This window comes from Urocampus carinirostris, chromosome 5, assembly GCF_059441175.1.
Source record: "Urocampus carinirostris isolate Australia breed hairy pipefish chromosome 5, RoL_Ucar_1.0, whole genome shotgun sequence".
NCBI classification, from domain to species: Eukaryota; Metazoa; Chordata; class Actinopteri; order Syngnathiformes; family Syngnathidae; genus Urocampus; species Urocampus carinirostris.
This window is the reverse complement of record NC_142353.1, coordinates 40,748,618-40,770,981: the sequence shown is the minus strand read 5'-3', so window position 1 is coordinate 40,770,981 and position 22,364 is coordinate 40,748,618. Positions and strand designations below refer to the sequence as shown.

The following is a 22,364-nucleotide window of genomic DNA, read 5'->3' as shown; positions in this document are numbered from 1 at the left end:
CATTCACAGTGAGGTATGAGCCAGAAGATAAAGGACCAGAGAAGATAAGGTTGTAAAACAAGGGGGATAAGGAAAAACCCACCCGTTGGATCATGCACAGCTGAGACAACCACAAAAGGAAGCACTTATGAGACTACAAAACATCAGTGCAACTTTTGAGGACATCACTGTTTGCTAAAAACATTATCCAAAATATGCAGCTGCATGTAGGAGTAGTTCTTCCCTAAAAGACAGCTTAGCCGAGCCATATGCACATTCGTACAATTTAAAAAGCAGTTGGACTCTCAATAAAACATGTTCCTGCTGGAAATTAATGATGCCCTTTGCCCAACGTCACTTGCAAATAATTTGTTTGCAATGGCTGCATAGAAAATTAACCGTTAGTGAATCATTGTTTAAGCTGGTTATATTTCTAACCGCTAGGAGGCGCAAAATTATACACAGGGTTCTTTTAAATCACTCTAGGTGTTAACCGTTCATGAAGTACTAAATAGTAAGTACAAAGTACAGACAACTTGAATTGAATGAGTTGTTATTGTTACCTTACTGTAATAGGAGGCGCATCCTCCTTGCTCGTTTCCACGCCCCCTTTTTTCCAATGAGCAGGAAGCGCATCCGTGACGTCACGGGTCATCAGTGTTGGATGACTACGTGTAGCTTCCAAATTCGAGTTGGTTAGCCGGACATGCGAAAACACAACCTTAACGACTATTACAACTACATTTTGAACGGACTAGGCAAACGCATTTCGGACGTGAAATAAAACCCAACCTGTATGTGGAGTTGTTAGGGTAAGAAAAAGTCCATTTTACATAGCAAACATGCTAACAATGGCTAACCTACCCTGTGGCTGTAACGTTAACTTTCATTGTTATGACTATCCTTAGCTTCTGATCGCCTAAGCTTTTAGTGACCGCCTTTTGAAAACAATATTTGAATAGTGTATTAAAATTATACACAATTGTTTTTCAAGTGACTAAATATCGCTACAACCAAGCTGAAGCTGTCACTTGACGTTTACACCTGAGTCCATACAGGTACAAAGATTTGATCGCTCTGATGAAAACATCAAATTCCTCAAGTCTCTTCGTTAAAGTTGCGATTTTCCAAATTAAACCTTTTTTTAATGTTACCATTTATACAGAATCAGGTATCTGGGTTGAGTTCGCTGTGCAATGAATAGGATCTTTTTTGACTGGAGCTTTGTTTTGGATGACATCTTGAAAATGTGACATAGATTTGACAATACAATACATTCCGTTGACATTTGTCATTTAACATGTTGAAATTGACAATGTCACACTTTGCAACAGTCTTAACAATTGTAATTTTCCAGATCAGTGGTTCTCAGTCTTTTTTTAAGCGATGTATTTATCACAAGCTGCATGGCGGCGCAGTGGTTAGCGCGTGTGCAGCACAGTTCTGAAGTCATGAGATCGAACCTTCCTGTGTGGAGTTTACATGTTCTCCCCGTGCTTGTGTGGGTTTCCTCCGGGAACTCCGTTTCCTCCCACATTCCAAAAATATGCATGTCAGGTTAATTGGTCGGTCCAAATTGTCCCTGGGTGTGAATGAGCAAGTGAATTGTCTGTCTCCGTGTGCCCTGCGATTGGCTGGCAACCAGTTCAGGGTGTCCCCTGCCCACTGCATGAAGATAGCTGGCTTGGGCTCCAGCACCCCCGCAACCCTACTGAAGACAAGTGGTAAAGATAACAGATGGTTGGTTCTCAGTCTTTTTTAAGCGATGTATTTATCTCCAGCAGCATTTTTCGCTACGCAGGGGTGTCAACAAACCGGATGGAAGGGTTAAATTAAAAAAAATAAGCTACAAGCTGAGGGACGGACTAATCAAATGTCTGAAATCTTTAAAATGACGCATATTTTCTGGCGGACATAATGGAACCTACTACTAACAAATACATCCCAGTGCGATCAGATAAATAAAACAATATTTTCTTATGGCTCTGTCAGTTATCTTGAATTTTCAAAAGGCACAAAGGACAAATGTACTTGATATTAAAATCTCTGTCACATGAACATTAAATTAAATAAGCCTGTATTATTCAGGCACCATCAGTAGCCTATAGCAGTGTATTTCAACCTTTTTTGAGCCAGCGCATGTTTTTTACAATGGAAAAATTTTGCGGCACACCACTAACCAAAAATCTGATAAAATCACACTGAACAGTATGTTTAATTACAATCTAATTCATAATACCCCCAGTTTTTACTGCACAGACACTTGACAATAGCATAATATTTGCAGAAAATGATTCATAAATGTTTTATAAAATTTTAAAAAGTAACATTGGATAATTTCTCACGGCACACCTGACGATCTCTCACGGCACACTAGTATGCCGCGGCACAGTGGTTGAAAATCACTGGCCTATATGTTATATTTAAGCAACAGTTGACTAAAATAATGTCAAAGAAAAAAAATAATAGCAATATTCTATCATCCTCTAAACTATAATATAATAAAGTGCAAAAGGGTCCATTGTGTATGATATAGTATTAATCAGGATACTTTCAGGGGCTGTAAAAAACCTTGGGGGGCCGGATGTGGCCTACAAGCCTTGACCTTGATATATATGAGTTAAGGTAAATTTTAGAAACAAGTTTTTGTTCGAAGTTTAAACTTCACCCTGGGGGGAAACAGTTGTGTAAAAAACCTAATCCAAATCTGATAAAAAAAATTGACCAATCCACTACTTGGATCAATTTGATCTAAATGTATTGGTTGTTTTGCACAGAAAGAAGAAACAATGGTGTTTTTTTTAAACCATCAAAATCACACATTTTAAGGTAAACAACACAATTTTGGGGAGATTAAACTAAAGGGCATACTTTTCTGGGGATCACAATATCGTATATGATACTACACCAATTTAGTTTTAATAAAACTATTTTTTTAAAACCTAGTTGCTATTTTATCTTATTTTATTTTATGAACCAACTGTTACCGGAGTTTTGAGTTTAATGTTTGTTTTTATATCATATATTCCTGAAGTACCAACATTACTTTTACTGTCAGTTTAAACTTATTTGAATGTGGTTTCTTCTTCCAAAATGTATTTTCTCAAATACTTTATGAAGTGCTTTCACATACCACCCCTATTTGAGAACCATTCTTATTTCTTTCTCCGTTCCCCGGTAATAAGAGCAAATATGTTTTATCTCCTCCACAGGTTGAGCAGAATGGCTTTTCTAAATTCTTCACTTGAAGGGTAACACAGAAGAACATGTGTTTCTTACACAAAGGTGCAATGAAGTCCCTTCGCTGCATGGTGTACCTACTCCCCAAAAATCTTCTGTTGAGGGATTCGTCACTCAAATAAACATGTTTGCTAAGCTGAAGAAAAAGATTGCTGAAGAGGCAGCCACTGCCCCACGGAGCAGCAGTCGCTTATCACGCACCTTCAGCAAAGAATCCATCACCTCATTGGGGGCCGATTCTGGGGATGACTTTGTAAGTTATTTTTCTTGGCTTTTAATAACCCTTGAATAATGTTATTAGTGTTAACAGTTTATCCTGATTAAAATTATGTGCTAAATATAGATTCAGCAACAAAATCCACAAGTGTTTAGAGCCAGCCATTATTTTAATGGAAATGTACAATTTATCGACAATTTTAGTCAGTGCAAAATACATTTGAAAGTAATACAATAAGAAAATTACGTTGGAACACAGACATTCCAAGCCGATTAAATTTCAAGATCGAAATTGAATCTTAAAAAATGTTTAGTTCAGACTAAACTGCTATCCAAGTAATGAGGCTGGGTGTTTTATGAGCAGGGTTGGGTAGGGTTACTTTAACTGGATTACTTTCAATTACTTTTGGATTACTCCAAAACCAAATATGCTAATAAAAGACAAAAGAAACTAAATATAAATAAAATGATGACTCACAACACGTGGTAAGTTTTCTCTCCTGGCTTTGATCTCTTTGATCTCCGGCAAAACTAACATAAAATGCGACAGAAACAAAATGAAAATAAATCCAAACAGCTTGCCAACATCATTTTTGCCGTTCCGTGTATTCCGTTACTCGCCAAGCCTGCACAAAATTTAGTAATTTTATTCATATTTAGTTTTTGTCTTTTATTAGCATATTTAGTATTTGAGTAATCCAAAAGTAATTGAAAGTAATCCAGTTAAAGTAATTCTACCCAACCCTGTTTATGAGAATATGTCATTGTCAATTAAACCAGGCAAATGTCTGTTTTTGTATCAAAGCTATACAATATCTTGTTGATTTGAATATGTGTCAATAAATAACATATTTGAAAATAGTCATTTTAACTATTGCTCATTTTAATTCCTATGCAAACCACCCAGTTAGAGCCAAATTGTCGGTGTACACTATAGAGTTAATTGTTGTACTGTGCCATTTCTGTATCCCCAGGCATCTGATGGAAGCAGCTCCAGGGATGACCTGCCTGCTCAACTCCTCAGGAGGAATTATCAGATCCGCAAACTCGAAGCAAAGCTATCAGGTCAGTCATAGTGAATACATATATGAATCTGCTATTACCTGCTAACCAGTCGAGGATTCGGCAACTTATTGGAGGATAAGCAGTCTGTCAATTATTACATAAAAGTAGTAATTGCCTCAAAAATGGGTAAAGTTAGTTATAAAGATAAACCTATATTTTAGACATGCTGATCTTACAATAATGGAATTTTTCAAATATTGCTACCATGAGGTGTATTTTCCATGTGTTGTTCACATTTTCCCTTGTTTTCTCCTTTTATTATTTTATTCTCTGTATCATGCTCTTTGTGTTTCCTCCTTGGTGTGTGTGTTTGTCTATTTATGTTTCTGTATATTTGTACGTTGGTTCCTTTCATACTCCAATTTGACCCGCATCCCAACAACACTAGACTACGCTGAGCAGCTGCGAATAATGCAGAAGACCAAGGAGAAGCTTGAAATTGCATTAGAAAACCACCAGGATTGTACGTACCTATCCTCTCGCTCCCCTCCTACCAGTGAGCTCCTTTTCTCTTCTCTGTCAACCTGCTCTGTTAAAGAAATCCCTGCTTCATTCCTTACCAACAAACATTTTTTTTTGTATTTATCTTTTCTCGCCAGAGGTTTTTTTCAAATCACTGTTGCTCTTGCTATTTCTAAGTGGTGTCCTGCATGCTTTCATTTGGTGATGATTTTTCTTTTCGGTTTTTGTCTTGAAGTGAGCTGCCATCTAAATGCTACATTAATATGCCGACTAATTGCCATTTCTCTTAGCTTGCGATGTTTTTTCCTCTTCGCTCTCTCATTTAAAGCGACATACAGTATAAGTGCAGTTGCTGAAAATATCTTGTATGTAGGGTGCTTGCAAAATAGACCACCCACCACTTTTTTTCCTTTTGACCCAACCAAAAGGATCTACATGTCGAAATTGAACATTTTGCGTGATATATCAAAATAGAGCAGCAAGTCAAAGTTGTGGATATGGAAATATCTTAAAAATACATGTTGATGGATTTAAAATTGGATATTTTCCAGAAAAATAGATGGCTTAATCTATTCAAGAGTGAATATTATTAGCGTATTGTATTACTTTCATCAATATAAATTAATTTTACGACTAATAATAATAATTCAATTTAATAATTGTTCAAGCGTTGGATATTTTTTAAAGACAAGTGTGCAAAAAACAGTAATGCACATTTTGTATTTTTGGGATGGAAATAATATCAATCAAAAGCAGTAAATGTCAAAGTCTTGTTCATGCTTCTTAGTCTTCATCACATCAAGTACATACATGATGTTTTCTGAAGACTCTCGTGAGTTACCAAAATATAATATATCATGCTCACTCAACTCATTGCAAAGACAATGTAATCAGTAAAGCAGCCCAAGTGTGGAGAAAGCTTTTATGGAATTGTCAGCCTTTTCTTTGGATCATTTCACAGCCTAATGCTCTGAATTTTAAAACACGTTAACAAATTTCTCTTTATGGCTTTTTCGTTTTTTTTTATAGACCTTCTTCCTGCTTTCATTCAACTTTGTGTTTCTTTGTACAATTTTAGCCATACTCTCTGTTTTACCTTATCCCACCTTTTCTTCTAGCCTCCATAAAAAAACTTCAAGAGCAGAATGAGTTTCATCAGGCTAACAGAACCAAAATGGAAGAAGGAATGACTGTAGCACTGGACAAGAAGGACCAGGTATATTTTTTTTCCTTACTAATTAGTTGTCCTTGTTTTTATGTCTACATCAAACATGACAAACATTTCACAGTACCATTAAAAAGGACTGTGTTCAAAATAAATATATCCCGGTTAAGAGTAAATACTGTTTGTAATAGATCTAAAGCAGGCATCTTTTATCAATGTTCACAGAGAGTTGAGCAGCTAAAGATGTACATCAATCTAAAAGCAGGAAATACATTCACCAAACTTCACCAAGTGCCTATTTAATGCTGTTAAAAGCGATGGTGTCATAGAAAAGTGGGGTAATCGTGACCCTGTTCCATTTTGGGGGAATGAATTGCATGCATAAGATTATTTCGCTAAAACCAATAACCAGTTTGAACATTTGTCTTGGTGCCCTAGCAGTGTATTCAAAATATATAGTATGTTGAATGCTATTGTCATGGCATTATACTCTGTTTTTGTTGATGTTTAACCTTAAATACTAAATGTTAAGGTGTATAGAAAAAGACAAAGCAAATAAAAAAACGTCAGAATAGTTAAGTATATCACTGCACTCAAATCACATACATATACCCACAATTACATTATGGTATCTATGAATCATGGTTGTCTTTACTTTGCCTTCAGGAATGGATGAAGAAGTTGGATGCTGTGGAGAAGGTAAACAATTGGTGTTCTTATAATCAATATTGATTTTTATTTTAGTACAGTGTCCCCAAATTAATTTTGGATTTATGTTCCATAAATTGTCTACAACAAATAAAGTCTGTGAGTAGAGCTTGAACAAACGGACTGTGTCCACCCGTCTGTAGGCAATTATTAAGTTGCTCTCCAATATTTACCAAGAATATTGAGAATAAATTCCAAATTACATTCATTCTTGTTCTGCATTCCAGCAGCACACATAGGTGTGTTCAAAAATCCGCTTCGAGAGCTCCACTTCCTTTATTCCCTTATTTTGTTGGCAAATTCAGAACATTGAATTCTTATCCCGAATTGTGATCTAGTTAAGAAATACTGTATATATTTACTTCACTAGTTATTACCTAGGCAGCACGGCAGCGCAGTGGTTAGCGCGCATGCGACACAGTTCAGTGGTCATGAGATCGAACCTTCCTGTGTGGAGTTTGCATGTTCTCCCCATGCTTGCATGGGTTTCCTCTAGGCACTCCGGTTTCCTCCCACATTCCAAAAACATGCCAGGCCAGGTTAATTGGCCGGTCCAAATTTTCCCTAGATGTGAATAAGCGAGTGAGTCGTCTGTCTCTGTGTGCCCTGCGACTAGCTGGCAACCAGTTCAGGGTGTCCCCTGCCCACTGCCCGAAGACAGCTGGGATGGGCTCCAGCACCCCCACAACCCTACTGAGGATAAGCGGTGCAAATAATGGATGGATAGTTATTTCCTAAAATAGAGAACTCAACTTTCCCTTGTTCATTTAGGAGAAGACTGCCTTATCAGCAAGACTAGATGAGATGATGGAGCAAAGCTTAACACTCTTCCAGAAAAGGGATGATATGGATGAACTTGAGGGCTTCCAGCAACAAGAACTTGCCAAAGTTAAACACATGGTATGAAATAATCATCAATATTATTAATTTTGTATCTGTTAAAAAATAGTACCCCTGTCCACTGGTTTAGGACATTAAAACAATTTTTCTTAGAACTGATTGTTGATCATTTATGTGTGATGATTAACCACAGTATTAAATTTTTCCCCAATTTATTGTGATAGTATTATTAATTTATTGATATAGATCATATTATATAATCCTTCACTTCCTCCAAGTTATACTTATCATGTCCTTTTGTCTGGTCATAGAATTGTGTTTTAAAAATGTATTGCTATTTTGTGATCTACCAGTTGCTGAGAAAAGAAGAACAGCTGAGCCAGCGTGAGAAGGATCTTCAAAAACAGGAGGCTGAACTTCAATCAGTGAAGCAAAGACTTTCTGAAAGTCAGAGAAAACTTCAAACTTTACAAACGCAACAAGAAGAAAACTCCAGATTGATGACCAACCTAGAAAAAGAACGGTAAAAATCGGAATATTCATGTTTTCGCTTGTACTTGTTTTGGGTTAGGAATTCATCATAGTGATCAATGTAGGAGTTCACACAATTTTACCCACCCAACATCATTGGCCACTTAATGACAAATGCATTAAATACGAGGTTTCCAACTTTTGGCCTGTACTTTATACTGAACATATATTGGAATATTTTACCTGGAGCAGTTCTATTGAATTTTCTAACTCAACATTGGTTCTCAATTCATAGCAAAACGAGTGGAACCACTATTATGTTCACTAACAAAAATGAATTTGTGCAGGAATGAACTGCTGCTCCTTAGAGAAGAGTCGGATACAAAAATTGGGGTGTTGGAAGGACAAAACCAGAAGCTACAGCTGGTCATCCGGCAGGTATCAGAAGACTTGCAAAAGGTCCGTGTGAATGCTGAATGTGCGTTTTTATTTTACATGTCATTTATTAATGGTATCCCACCATGATGCAATTTTATTTTCCAGTCACAGAGCATGGTGTCCTTTTCAGAGAGCTCCTTCCGAGATCTTCAGGCTGAACATAACGCCCTAAAGTTGAAACAAAAAAAGGTCAGAAACACAAATTTACCTTTCAACTCACTACAGATCGTTACAGTAGTATATATTTATTGTCAGGGTGCTTGAAATCAAGGAAAATATTTGAAATTTTAATGTTGAGTTTTCAAGGTAGGGAAATTATTGAATTGTGCGAAAAGATTAAAAATGCTTGAAATTGTTGCCATGTTTCTCTGCGGTCTGACTCGACAAACTACGCATTAAACGAAGAAAAATATAAAATAATAAAGTCTGCTTAATATTGACTCTGTAATTGAATTAGTTTTCTTTTCTGAATTTTTTTTTTACGGGCAGCGCTCAGTCAGTCCAAAATGTGGGGTTATGGATTGATTCACACCAGATTTCTTCTTTTAATTTTACTGTAAAAATAGGAAAAATTACCTTAAAAGTGCTTGAATTTGACCTTGAAAAACGTGTACAAACCCTGTTTTATATAGAGTTTGATGCAAACACATTTATTTAAGAATTCATATTTTCTATGTTTGAAGAGGATCTCTTGAATTATTAGGCCGCTGTTACAGAGGACGACAAGGACCGTGTGTTGGGGGACCTACAGAAGAAAGTGAATTCCTTAGAGAGACAATTGCATGGAAACCTAAGCCAGGATGATCATCTACTTGAGCTTATTCAGGAGGTACATTAAAAAGACACTTCATAATAATAATGGAGTCAGTCTGGGAAATCCCACTGATCATTTGTTGTGTCGCTTATGCAGAAGTCCAGTCTCGAGCAAAGGTTAAAAGAGACAAGAACAGAACTCCTTGAATTTCGGACAACGAATGCTGATACGGTTAGCTCCTTGGAGGCACAGGTGCTCTTAAATATCTGTAGTTGTGATTACATGCAAGCAATAAAATTGTTCAAATCCCAAATAACAGTGATGATTCGGTTTTGCACCGCCTTAACCCACACATAAAACCAAATTTGTCATCGGCTACAGTGGCAGTTATAATTGACTAAAAATACAAATTTTTAAGAAAGGTGACTTTTCTTTGAAATGTACCCTTTATTTTTTCATTAAATTGTCAAAACTATGTTATGGCATAAAAGGTAATTGAAGCATTTGTGGTTTGGCAATTGTCTTAATTGTTAAATGCACAAAAACTTCACCAGCTTACTACATTTGTATTTTGTCCGTCAAAGGTATCCCAAATGGCTTGTAGAATTACAGAGCTCCAGACACTTATCCGACATAAAGATGAATCTTCAAGGTCCTACCAAGAGAGAACAGATCAACAAGTGAGCAAGTGCATCCTCAACAAGTTAAACAAAACACCTCAGCCCTAGATATTTTTCCTTTAGTTGAATTGTGTATGTGTAATGTGCTGAAATATGAAATTTTGTACTTATGTGGATATTTTTTGATGCGTGTTACAAAAATCACGAAAACGCATATTGTTAGTGGCCTTATATATAGTTGGGTATTTTTGTAAAGTCTTGAATTTACATTTTAGAATTGCCATGGGAGTCACTAATAAAGCAAAACGTCTAGCTCTGCCATACACCCTGGAAATCCTTATTCTAACGAAACTGTTATGATTGGATTTTGTTTTTTTTTTTCTAAATATTTTGCTGCCTTGTTTTTCAGATAGCTACTCTTGAGCATCAGGTTCAAGAAAAGTCTAAACAATTTGAAAGTGCACAGCAACAGATTGAAGTAAAAGAACAGGAGACTGAAATATTGGTGAGTTTGCAATTGATTTGGATTAACTTTTGCTTTAATGCTAAGGCTTAAATGTGTGTTCCGCTTGTAATTATACCACAAGTCAAAGTAAACCAAAAATAAGTTGATCATCTTCCATAAATAATAATTTGAGACTGAGACATGAACATTTTTGTGGTGCAAGTTTTATTTTGAATCTTTGGGTCCGATTTATGCTAATTTTGAAGTGGTGAATTGTGATTTTCAGCAAAGAGAATGGAGTGCCGAAAAATCACGTTTGGATGAGCAAGTGTGCTCGTTACAGCAGCAGAATCTTGAGAATCAAAACAGACTGGAGGAGATGATAACTGCTTTACAAAAAGACAAAGACACAATGCAAAACACAATGGTAGGCTCTTCACAATTTTCTTACATTGTAGGTTTGCCACTTAACACAGATCCTAATCTTTTGTGTGAATGGTCAAGTGAGTAAATAATGTTTCTATCTTTGAGTAACCAGAGAGCATTATTAATAGACGTAGCAGTTTGGCGCTACATATCTATCTATCTATCTATCTATCTATCTATCTATCTATCTATCTATCTATCTATCTATCTACAAATTGTGAGCGTATTTATAACAATACAAATGCATTGCTTTATAAAAATAAAAATACAGTAAAGGTTTACATTCATTTGTAAAAAGAGATTAAAAAAGAGATTAATTTGGGTATTTCCATGCAGAAGTACACTATTGGTCAGAAGTTTGGGGTCACTTAGAAATGTCCTTATTTTCTTAAGGAAAATATTTTGAAATTAATTAGTATTACATCCCACAATTTAGACTCTCTAGTTTGAGAAATAGACACCTTACAGGTCTCAACTAGAATCTTGATAAAATAGTCGGCACATAACACTAGTGTCGATATCTACAATGAAGAGGCGAATCCCAGATGCTGGCCTCCAAGGCAGAGTGGCAAAGTAAAAGCCATATATGAGACTGGCCAACGAAATGAAGAGATCAATATGGCTAGAAAAACAGACATTAGACATGGATCGATTCCTGGCTCCACTGGGTTTAATGTCTAAGTGTCCTTGGACAAGACATTGAACCCCAATGCCCCCAATAAGCAGGTAGGCGCCTTGGCTGCTGCCGCTATCAGTGTGTAAGCGTGTGTGTGAATGAGTAAATGTGAAGCATATTGTAGAGCACTCTGGGAGGTTTTAGGGAGGTTATATAAATGCATACCATTTACCATTTACAACTCTTTTAATTAATCAAAGTGTGACTTTTCCATAGAAAACACAAAAATGTCTAGCTGACCCGAAACAGTAGTGTATATTTATTGTTGTTAGGCACGTTGGCCTGCATCACAAAACCACTCCGGTGGGTCGGATCAGGCCAAGCCAATATGCTAATGTTTTTTCCTTAACTTTCCTTTTTTCCAGGCTGACCTAGAGAGGCAAATAGACCTGGCCAATATCACTCAAAGACAGCAGAAGGAAGAGCTACAACAATGCAAGGTTCATAGCTGCTAGTGATTAGTTATTGTACTGTCTATTAATTTACTTTTACTTTATATATGAATTTTCTTAACAGGTGGAAATGGACGGCAGGCAGAAGGTTAGTACTGAAATCGCCAAAGCTCTAGAAGAAAGCAGGCGCCAACGAGAGGAACTACTATGTCAGGTTTGTTTGCATCATGCTCTCTTGATTTTATTTCCCAGTACAGTTTTTTTTAAACATTAAATGCTGGGTTGTTCTGTTCATTTAATTCAGGTTGAAGTGTTGACTGCATCACTTGAGAGATCAGAACAGGAGTCGTCAACAGTCAGTAAAAACCTTTTGCTTAGAGAAGAAGACAACCGAAGGCTACTTGAAGGTACATGTAGTGCATAACTTTTTACCAAGGAATGCTCTCACATTTAAGTGTCTGTTTACTAAAATTTCAGAGAGGCATATTTTGGTCTCAATACCACAACAGTATAATTCTTGCTGATATTGTTTTTCCATTAAGTGAATACTTCGTCATAATCAAAATGATTGCACATTGTATTGGTTGGCATTGTTTGTTAAGCTCACTAGTGCCATGGGAATATTTTACACACAAAAAAAATTTGTTCCAGAAATTCAGAGTCAGCAAGCTAAACTGGCCCAGCTCCAAGCCGAATTTGAACAGCTGCGGGTCCAACAGGAGCAGCTTGAGCTGGAGAAAGACTCCCAACTGGCCCGCTTGAAAGAAGAGCTTCTCACTCAGAACCAACAGCAGGATGCTTGTCAGGCTCGGGTCAGTACCTCTCCAGTACACATTATACTTAATTCATATTAGGTAAATTGTGATATTTAGCTGCCTTGATGATCTGCTTTACAGATCTCATATTTAGAGGTGGAGATAGACACTCTGACTGAGCAGCTTAACACTCCTGCCGTGTGTGTGGAGGACTACAACGGTAGCGCGACAGTGGATGATTTGGATCTTATTCAGAAGGTTAACAAAGAACTCGAGCAGCAGCTCAGTGACAAAAATAGGGTACCATTTTTTTTCTCATTTCGTAATCTCTATCTTTGGGGGTTTCCAAAGGTGTCATATGCCCAGTAGCCCTAATACAGTTGTTGACTATTTATTTTCAAGAGCTTTATTTTGAAAACAGGATAATAGAAAGAATATGCCAATATATGGTCAATGAAGAGTTAATTTAATCACCATGTTATGTAAGATTGTGGTTTTTTTTTTCCAGACTATCAAACAACTACAGCAGAGGATGGCAGAACTGAAAAGAACGCTACAGAAGGAACTGGTAAGGAAATGCTGTCATACTATGTTTTTTTTTTCTTTTTTTCTCTCTAATGTTCAAGTTGCACATCATTTTTACTGAAAGTCTTTAAAAGTCTAATGTCTCAACTATGCAGATGCTACACAAATGTTTGGAGTCAAAAAAGGTCACCTTTTTTTAATTTACTATTTATTAATGTCAGAAATTATTGATCAGCAGGTAGTTCTTTTCATATATATAGATATATAATATATATATATATATATATATATATATATATGTATATATATATATATATGTATATATAAAATTATTTTTTTTGCCCTCGTACAATATCTTAAGTTGCGATAATTCCCCAAAAATTACACATATTTTCTATGACTTGCTTGAATATTTTTATGGGCTGCAACCCCCCTAAATGACAATTCTCCTTAATCTAATTTTATGTGATCTTCAATGTTCTCTCAAACATAGCATTTTCTGCACACAATTTGGACAGATTGTTCATGAGTGTTTTTTTTGTGTGTAAATGTCTTCTCATTAAGCTTTAGCTCACAACACACTACAAAAAGGAAAAAAGTATTTTTACAAAGGGATGGTTAGCATTTTTAGCTATGATTTGTGTGTTCCTTTCTCTCTACCATTTACATATGATCATTTCTTTATTCTTATTTTTTCACAATGTTGCTGCAAAGTGTAATTGCTCTAAGTTCAATTTTCTCTTTTATGATGCACTTAGACTTAGACCAGTCTACATGCACTACCTTGTAAATATTGCCTATCCTAACATTATTTTGTACTTTTTCCAGTGAAAGTATTTTATAACGGGTTTATCTTGGTGTGCCACGTCTCATCTCGTGACCAATGTACACTACGTTGTAATCAATGACATTAAATTCAAGTCATGTTTATCTGTAAAGCCCTTAATCTCGAGGACTCTCAAAGGGCTGCACAGACCACAGATTATTGCAAACTAAAGACTATTATTACACTATCCCCTGTTACAAGACCTACATGAGGGCAAGGAAAAACTTAAAAACCTCAACATGAGGATAATGAAGAAACCTTGAGAAGGGGCCGCACATGAGGTTATCCCACTTCCAGGATGACCAGGCTGCAACCGATGTTGCAACAATAAATAATACACGGATATTGTCAACAGAAAATATAGGTCATTCATAAGATAGAGAATAGAAGTGTGTTTTAAGCCTAGATTTAAACAGTTCCACTGAGGTTGCAAATCGAATCTCAGGGGGAAGAGCATTCCACAGCACCGGGGCCCGGTCTTTTCAGAGTTGAGGCGCAAGAAGTTGCGTGACATTTAGCAACTACAAGATGACTTGTAGTGACTTTTTAGCTCAAGTGAGGCAGGCCGCGAAATTTCCACAGTTTAATGGGGATGATTCCTCCATCGGGAGATATTGTTGAGTGTCATCTGTGTAGCAATGGAAACTGATATTATACTTGTGAATAATGTCACCTAATGGAAGCCTGTAAATGCAGAAAACAAGGGGTTTAAGTACTGAACCCTGCGGAACACCACAGGTAACCTTAAAGGGCTCAGATGTCACTTCACCATATTTAACACAATGCGTCCTATCTGAGAGGTAGGATCTGAACCATAAGAGGACGGTTCCTGAGAGACCAATCCATTTTTCCAACCGGTCTAGTAAGATATTATGGTCCACAGTGTTAAAGGCAGCACTAAGGTCCGGCAGAAGCAAGAATGATGAAGCGCTGGAGTCCATTGCCAGTCGAAGATCATTGGTTACCTTAACCAGGGCTGTCTCAGTAGAGTGATTGGCCCTGAATCCTAATTGCATGGATTCCCAAAAACTATTCTCTGATATAAAATTTCAAATTTTTATTCAAAGTGTGGGAGCAAAACATCCCCTTTTCTTCCCTTTTAATATTTTCTGCATAGATGTTGACATTGTCCTTCTCTCTTTGCTCTTTAGAAGCTCAAGCCTGAGCCAGAAGAGGAGCCAAAGGAGAAGATTAATGAAAGCATTGTGGTAAAACATGAAACAGTTTGCGCAGAATTGCCACTTTCATGGAATCCAAGTTCTCCAACTTCAAACACTACCGTGACCAACACCTCTGATCTCAACGACTCAAGAGAAATCAACTTTGAATACTTGAAGCACGTTGTTCTCAAATTCATGTCGTCAAAAGAAGCTGAGGTCAGTCATCAGATTTCATGCCAAATGTTATAAGTGGCTTTCAATACTATGCAGGTTTGTGTTCTGTTTTCAGGCATATCAGCTGATACGAGCTGTGTCTGTGTTGCTGAATTTCAGCCGGGAGGAAGAGGACATGATGAAGCAAACTCTGGAGTATAAAGTCAGTATTATATTTAGTTTAACAACATATTCCTACGTTTTGATCATTATATATACTCCTGATACATTAAATATGTATTAAATTTGACTTTTCCTCTAGATAATTCCCAATCACGTCAAGCAAGATTGTAAATGCTAGATACAGTTCATTTTGTTTTGTATTTAAGCGCTTTGTTTATCTTAAACTTTAACAATTTCTCACACATTTGCTCTTTAGATGTCTTGGTTTGGCTCCAAGCCTTCTCCAAAGGGAATTATCCGACCTTCGGTGTCAGCTTTTTCCACCCATTGGAGTTGATGAACTACAAGAAAATGGATGTAAATAGGAGAAGAACCCTCTCATTGTTGTTCCAAAAGTTGGTTGGAAGCGAGTTTGGAAACTTTAAGCACAGTGTTGCTGACTCTATCCCTGGTTCTTTGGGATAAAGGACTATTGTCGTTGTTTTGGATTTTTTTTCATGTTTTCATGAAACAGCCTGCATGGGTTGTTTTTGGGGGTTTGTTTTGTTTTGTCTTTTGCAATCATGGTTTTAAAAATACCGTTAAAGAAACATTTACACTGGAAATGGCTTTGTTTCTTTTCTCTTACATGACACACCTACTGGGCCTACTTCTCTTGTTTTCCAGCTTTACCTTCTCATATAAAAATGTCAGGATTTTGTGAACATTCAAGGTAGTCCACCTTAAGGTATCAACTCAGTTACACAACATTCCATTTTTTTTTCTTTAGACTGTGTGCAAAAAGGTTTGATCGTAGGATAAATAATCAAATCCATAATTAACTTTGGCTTTTTTTCTCTAAGTTTTTGTAACATGTTTAATTAATTTGAACTTCACAGTGATCAACACGAAACTATAAAATTAATTACATGTATATAACTACTATGATTGTGTTTTTATTTCTCTTGCAGACATAATTCAAACCCTTTCTTCCACCTGGTCCTCAATCAGTCCTTTACCCTCGAATCACTCAATTTTCAGTTAACATTGTATTTATAGAAGGTTTGAGTGAAAGAGCGTCAGCCAATACTGTGGGAAGTCTGACTTGTAATCTTTTGCCATACCAAGTAAATAATAATTGCGCGATTTAAAGATAAAGCCTCTTAAAGTTGAGCATTGATGCAAATATTAAGAATTAGTTCAAAGGTTAAATTGTATTTTTCATCAATGGTTCATATTCTGATAAATTGAAACTTTAGAAAACACACAACATAAATAAAACACGTCAATGGATTTTGAATTTGCATGGAGGATATGGAGAGATAAGAAATCCCAACCTGACCTAGAGCCCCTCCACTGAGCCCTTTATTTTTATTACATATCTCAGGTCAGTGTTTTCAACCTTTTTTTAACCAAGGTACACTTTTATTTATAAAAAAGTTCCGAAGCACACCGTCCGTCGAAAATGTTTGAAAATGAAGTAATGTCAAATATTTCCCTGTACCACCTCTTAAGCAGATAATTAGTATATAAAAAGAAGAAAATAATGTTAAAATAAATAAGAGTGGTGTGCTTTATTTATGTTTTTATTTTTTACAGTTCAATCTTAAACCGCTTTGTTAAACAACTTAAGTTATTAAATGCAGTGTGCTACCTCATGAGCAGATAATTAGTAGAAAAAAGTATATAAAAATCTACTGCCACCTACAGATATGGATGACTATTACAGTTCCTCGCCTGAAGAAAGCAAAAATACGGAATAATGGTCGGATTTTTTGGAAAGATAAAATTGGGCAAATTCCAGCGGCACACGAGACAAGGTCTCGTGGTACATTAGTGTGCCCTGGCACTCTGGTTAAAAAACACTGTCCTAGGTTACAAAAGCTGATCTATTCTTAAAGGTGTTTGCATCACAGAACAGCAACATGATTGGCCAATAGCGACAATAATGTAGTTGTCAGAAAAACTGCAATAATAGTAAAAATAACTAACTGGCATCCTATGAAATCTAATATGCAGGTGTCCAAGAAAACAAAATAATTTATCAGAATTTTGTCAAAAAAAATCCCCCAAATCTTGAAAAATGATTGCATGTTGACAACAAAGTTTAAATTTCCCTAAAATCAGGTGGTGGGACAGATCTGGCTCAAATGCCTTGTGTTTGACACTAGTTCCATAACCAAATTAAACAGCAAGCACTATGTATAGACATTGTAACTTGCTAAACATTTTAGGGAAAATAATGTATAACATCCTATACTGAAAATTTTGTAAGTTGTCAAGATTTAGAACATGTTACTGTTCATAAAATTATTCTCTTTAGCTATCGTGTTTTGTAGCGCAATTGCCGTATTTGTCAATTCCTCACAGTGGCGCTGTTTTTATAATGACGTAAATAAAATCTCCTTATTGTCGACAAGGAAGAATTTCTCCGGAAGTTCCTTTTTGCGGACACGAGGTACGTCCGGCCTTTCTAGCAGCGAAGCGAGAGGCATCATGGTGCGTGTCATCACTCCGTGCTCGTAAATTGTCATTTTTTTGTGTTTTTACTTGTTAAGTCGATTTATATGTGTGAAATATGAATGCGTAGGAAACCCATGCAATGCTATGAGTATATTAGAAAATGTAAACTGCTCACGCCGTTGAGTATAAATGCGTGTTTAAACTCGCTAGCACTAGTTAGCTTGCTAGCTAGCTTCGCTAAGCTACGGTGCCGTGCGCTAATGCAATACATGCCACCCACAATTACAGATTTGAATACATAGAATAAACCTTATCCTGTCATTAACTATCTGTGTGGAGCGAAGTACAATGACGGCATAGGCTTTAGGTGGCTCACATGTTTTAGTCATTTGTTTAGTTGACGTAAGAGGATCCCCTTTCAGACTCTCAATGCCTTAATTAATTTAGATAAATGTTTCTCCATCCAGGCCAAGATCAAAGCAAGAGATCTGCGTGGTAAGAAGAAGGAAGAACTGCTCAAGCAGCTGGATGATCTTAAAAATGAATTGTCACAGCTTCGTGTGGCCAAAGTAACTGGCGGGGCTGCGTCCAAGCTGTCCAAAATGTAAGTACCTGTACTCTTGTTATTCGAACAATTTTTAACATCTAATTGTTTTGTATAGCACTTGGCAGGCAATAAATTGCCACTCTAATGGCATAAAAACATTCAATGAACAAAAAGTCAATGACGTCCACTTTATTCCCACCAACAACCTGAAATCCCCTAATATTCGGACACTTACATTTTTCTAAATAGAATAAACCTCAAAAATTAATAGTGATATAGATAAATTATGATTCTGAAAATTCAGCATGGTGGAAGAGTGGTTGGTGCGTCTGTCGCACAGTTCAGAGGTCATGGGATCAAATCCAGCTACCAGCTTTCCTGTGCAAAGTTTGCATGTTCTACCCGTGCTTGTCTGGGTTTCTCTCATTCCTAAAACATGCATGTCAGGTTAATTGGCGGGTCCAAATGAGCAAGTGAGTTGTCTATCTTGATGTGCCCTGTGACTGGCCGGCAACCAGTTCAGGGTGTCCCCTGCTCAGACTAACCATGTGAGTAAAGGGACCTGAGGGGGTGTTATCTAAACTGATAGGGATGGCAGCAGATGTCTTAAGGATTTCAGCTTTTGAACCACATCTCACTAGTTTGGGGGTCCCAAATGAGGAAACACCGAAATGTTGTCATTTATTTATATTAAAATGTATGTAACTTCAGAATAAAACACAAAACTGTGAACTAAAAGTAAAGTATGATAAAGTAGAAGATTCGAAGTTAAACAAATCGGAAACTGAATAATGGTGGCCAATTACAAGTGATATTAAAAAGTGGGTCTAGAGCAGGAGTGGTGAACCTTTTTTGACTCGAAGAGCCATAAAAGCAAATATTTTTAAAAACTTTTGAGAGGCACATAATATATTTTAAGACAAAATTAAACAAAGCAGCCAAACCTTTCATCTATGAAATTATAATGCCACAGCCTGTGTCCCATATCGGTGATATGCCGCTTAGTCGGTTCCAGGGCTTTATCCACCCCGAGAGCAACATAAATATTTTGTTTGTTTGTTGTACATGATTCAATTGTTTGTTTGTTTGTACATGATTCAGATTGAATCGTTTCTTGTACATGATTCAATTGTTTGTTTGTTTGTACATGATTCAAATTGAATCGTTTCTCCGGCGCCGTCACGAATGGCAGCCACTCCAGCAGCTCCCGTGTTATTTTCGATTGTTCTCAGTTATTTTCGATTGTTCTCAGCTTAGGGATGCTGCTGGAAAAGTGAATTTCCCTTCGGGGATGAATAAAGTATCTATCTATCTATCTATCTATCTAGTCTCCCTCCTCCCTCAGTTACTTGGGAGTGTTGAGGCTCTTAATGGTCACTGTATAAAAATGGTTTCAAAACAAAGTGCAACCAAAGTTCTTTTGTAAAAATGTCACCGAATACTGAAAGCGAGGTGGATATCATTTTTACCTTCGGCGCAGACTGCACTAAGCGAGAGAAAGGGAGTGCCTTGCGCTTTGTGACGAGATTCACCCACCTCTACCCCTCACCCTATGAAATAGAGCTCAAAACCACCCACATTTTTGAACACAATCAGAAAATCTAAAATCTTGTAGTTGACAGAATTTGATCAAGTTACGGCATCAATGACCAAGTAATGTAGTTTTATATGAAAAATGCTAATCAAGGTGTTTAGTTGGTATGTAATCTACCGTTTGAGTAGCAGACTTTCTAGTCTTTATTGAAGTGATTTTCTCTGAATGTTCACACTGCTTATTATTTGCAGTCGTGTTGTCCGCAAGTCTATCGCCAGAGTCCTGACAGTCATCAACCAGACTCAAAAGGAGAACCTGAGGAAATTCTACAGGGTAAGCATCCTCTTCTTTGCCTTGGGTTTTATTAAAGCTTGTGATGATAATTCCGTCGATGAAGGTTTAGTAGCTCAAAACGAGATTTCAGTCGATTGCGTAAATGTAATAAAAATACAGTCGTGTTTCACAGTTCCTTATGGTGCATTATTAAAATAAATTGCGGTTTCTGTCTTGTGCTTGACCAAAGCATTGCTCATTATGTAATGGTGTTGCCACTCACAGCTCCAACCTGGTAGATACACTTTTATGGGTCTAAAAGGTTTCTCAACTGTGTATTTTTATATATATATATATATATATGATAGATAGATAGATATGCTTGTCATTCTTGTATCCATGTATACAGAATGAAATGTGGATACCGCTGACCCGCAATTTCTGTAAATATATTAAAAATACATTGGAAGTTCAAATATGTGGTAAACGTAGAAGTCTTTGAAAAAGGATACTGCAAAATGGTGCAAACTATTTCTAAAGGTTCTCATATCGTCCAAAAAACTGGATGTATGCAGTAGTAGGTAGATAATCATAGTTATGAGTACTGTACAGTGGTGCAAGAGGAGTAGCTCGAACAGATGAGCATAATGGGCAGTAAGATGGAACATGTTCACTATGCAGTAACAATTAAAGAGAAAGTCCAAAGGGTCTTTTTTTTTTCCCTCAAAAACCAAAACAACATAAAAACAGATGGGTGAAAGCAGCTCTGTAGGCTTGCCATATGGGCGATTGGCTGTATAACAGACTAATGGCCAGGGGGACCAAGCGGTTGCAGTACCTCTTCCCAGGTATTGTACATGTGGGGAAAGCCTCACACTTAACATCATGCTTTGGTTGAGCATAGTGGCCGTTTTGGTGTTGACACCATTTTGTTGTCTTAGTTGAATTGCACATGGATCAAATACCTTGAGATTTTGATATACGAATCAGTGAGTATTATGTACTGCAATGCTATATATTGTTACAGGTTCCGTGTATTTTAAAGGACAATCTTCCCACTTCTCAATAAACACATTTTCCTCCTTACACTTTGCTTAACTTTGTACTGTGTCACTTTTAGTTGTGTGTTTTGCGGCTTACGTTAAAAAATTAGATATAAGATCTGATTTTTCCTCACTTGGAGTTGAATAAAAAATACAACATCTTATTGATGGCGGTTCATTTTATCAACTATGTAAGGAACCAGTAGCCAATGGTTTTATGCCCTACCTAGTGGTCGGCTGGTAATAAAGGCCAGGTCAGTTATTAAAAGTTAACAATATGGTTGGTTGTATCCTGATTAAGGTTGTAGGGCCACCATTTCCTTTGGTGTGTCTTGGGCAAGTGCAGCCTGGTGGCGCCTATCTATTTTCAGGCCAACATGTTTCCACCCGGTCTTGAAACGGGGACCTTTTCAGTGTTAAGTGATGGAAAACCAGTACTATGCCTATGTAGTAACGTTTTAAGACTTTAGCTCATCCGAAAATTTCTACGTACTTGTACTGTATATGTAATTGGTGGATATTATCGTAAGGATTTCTTTTTTCTTAATAGTTTGGAGATCTGTACTATTGCTGACTTTAAGACAATACATTTTACCAGTAGCTCTAAATTTGTACTTTTAACAACCCCAAAACATTAAAAATGCCATTTTTAAACAAAGCAACCTGCTTAAACACTCAATTAAAAATGTGCATATTAACGTTGCAAACAGTTTGGAGTTGTATGTAAAATATACCAAAAAGGGAATATTTAATGTTTTGGTCTAATGCTTGTTATTCGTTGTCTGATTTTTTTTGTGCAAAATGTAACCATATATATTTTATTTTCAGGGCAAGAAATACAAGCCCTTGGATCTGAGGCCCAAGAAGACCAGAGCTCTGCGTCGTCGCCTCAATAAACACGAAGAGAGCCTGCGCACAAAGAAGCAGCAGAGAAAAGATCTCCTTTACTCAATGCGCAAATTTGCTGTCAAAGCTTGAGGCGTTTTCTATCTACTAAATAAAACATGTTGAAGTTGGTCTTCTGAA

At 36.7% G+C, this 22,364-nt stretch overlaps 2 protein-coding genes across 7 annotated transcripts; both read left to right on the top strand.

Moving 5' to 3' along the window:
* Positions 1 to 622: 622 nt before the first annotated feature.
* Positions 623 to 16,104, top strand: golga1 (golgin A1). Of its 6 annotated transcripts, none has more exons than XM_088336828.1 (24): positions 623 to 791; positions 3,192 to 3,472; positions 4,410 to 4,500; positions 4,889 to 4,963; positions 6,081 to 6,178; positions 6,794 to 6,826; positions 7,607 to 7,735; positions 8,029 to 8,198; positions 8,494 to 8,605; positions 8,690 to 8,773; positions 9,288 to 9,413; positions 9,495 to 9,590; positions 9,923 to 10,018; positions 10,368 to 10,463; positions 10,690 to 10,830; positions 11,871 to 11,945; positions 12,022 to 12,111; positions 12,202 to 12,304; positions 12,549 to 12,709; positions 12,794 to 12,952; positions 13,161 to 13,220; positions 15,155 to 15,379; positions 15,453 to 15,539; positions 15,756 to 16,104. In XM_088336828.1, the coding sequence occupies exons 2-24, from the start codon at positions 3,344 to 3,346 to the stop codon at positions 15,834 to 15,836; spliced, it is 2,517 nt and encodes an 838-aa protein (XP_088192954.1). In that variant the 5' UTR covers positions 623 to 791; positions 3,192 to 3,343; the 3' UTR covers positions 15,837 to 16,104. The 6 variants fall into 6 exon arrangements, with proteins under 6 accessions (XP_088192954.1, XP_088192953.1, XP_088192951.1 ...); XM_088336827.1 differs by having other exon boundaries at positions 4,889 to 4,996; positions 8,494 to 8,584; XM_088336825.1 differs by having other exon boundaries at positions 4,889 to 4,996.
* A 1,801-nt stretch (positions 16,105 to 17,905) lies between these two features.
* rpl35 (ribosomal protein L35) lies at positions 17,906 to 22,364 on the top strand. Its single transcript, XM_088335224.1, has 4 exons — positions 17,906 to 17,977; positions 18,409 to 18,545; positions 20,274 to 20,355; positions 22,167 to 22,364. Exons 1-4 carry the CDS (start codon positions 17,975 to 17,977, stop codon positions 22,314 to 22,316), a joined length of 372 nt encoding a protein of 123 aa, XP_088191350.1. The 5' UTR covers positions 17,906 to 17,974; the 3' UTR covers positions 22,317 to 22,364.

Excerpts from the sequence above, each read along its gene's own strand:
- golga1 (XM_088336825.1), top strand. The coding sequence starts at position 3,344 with ATGTTTGCTAAGCTGAAGAAAAAGATTGCTGAAGAGGCAGCCACTGCC. Across the intron at positions 12,710-12,793 it reads AGGATGCTTGTCAGGCTCGG|ATCTCATATTTAGAGGTGGA; the intron begins GTCAGTACCTCT and ends TCTGCTTTACAG. Across the intron at positions 15,380-15,452 it reads TGTCGTCAAAAGAAGCTGAG|GCATATCAGCTGATACGAGC; the intron begins GTCAGTCATCAG and ends TTCTGTTTTCAG.
- rpl35 (XM_088335224.1), top strand. Across the intron at positions 18,546-20,273 it reads GCGTCCAAGCTGTCCAAAAT|TCGTGTTGTCCGCAAGTCTA; the intron begins GTAAGTACCTGT and ends TATTATTTGCAG. Across the intron at positions 20,356-22,166 it reads ACCTGAGGAAATTCTACAGG|GGCAAGAAATACAAGCCCTT; the intron begins GTAAGCATCCTC and ends TTTTATTTTCAG.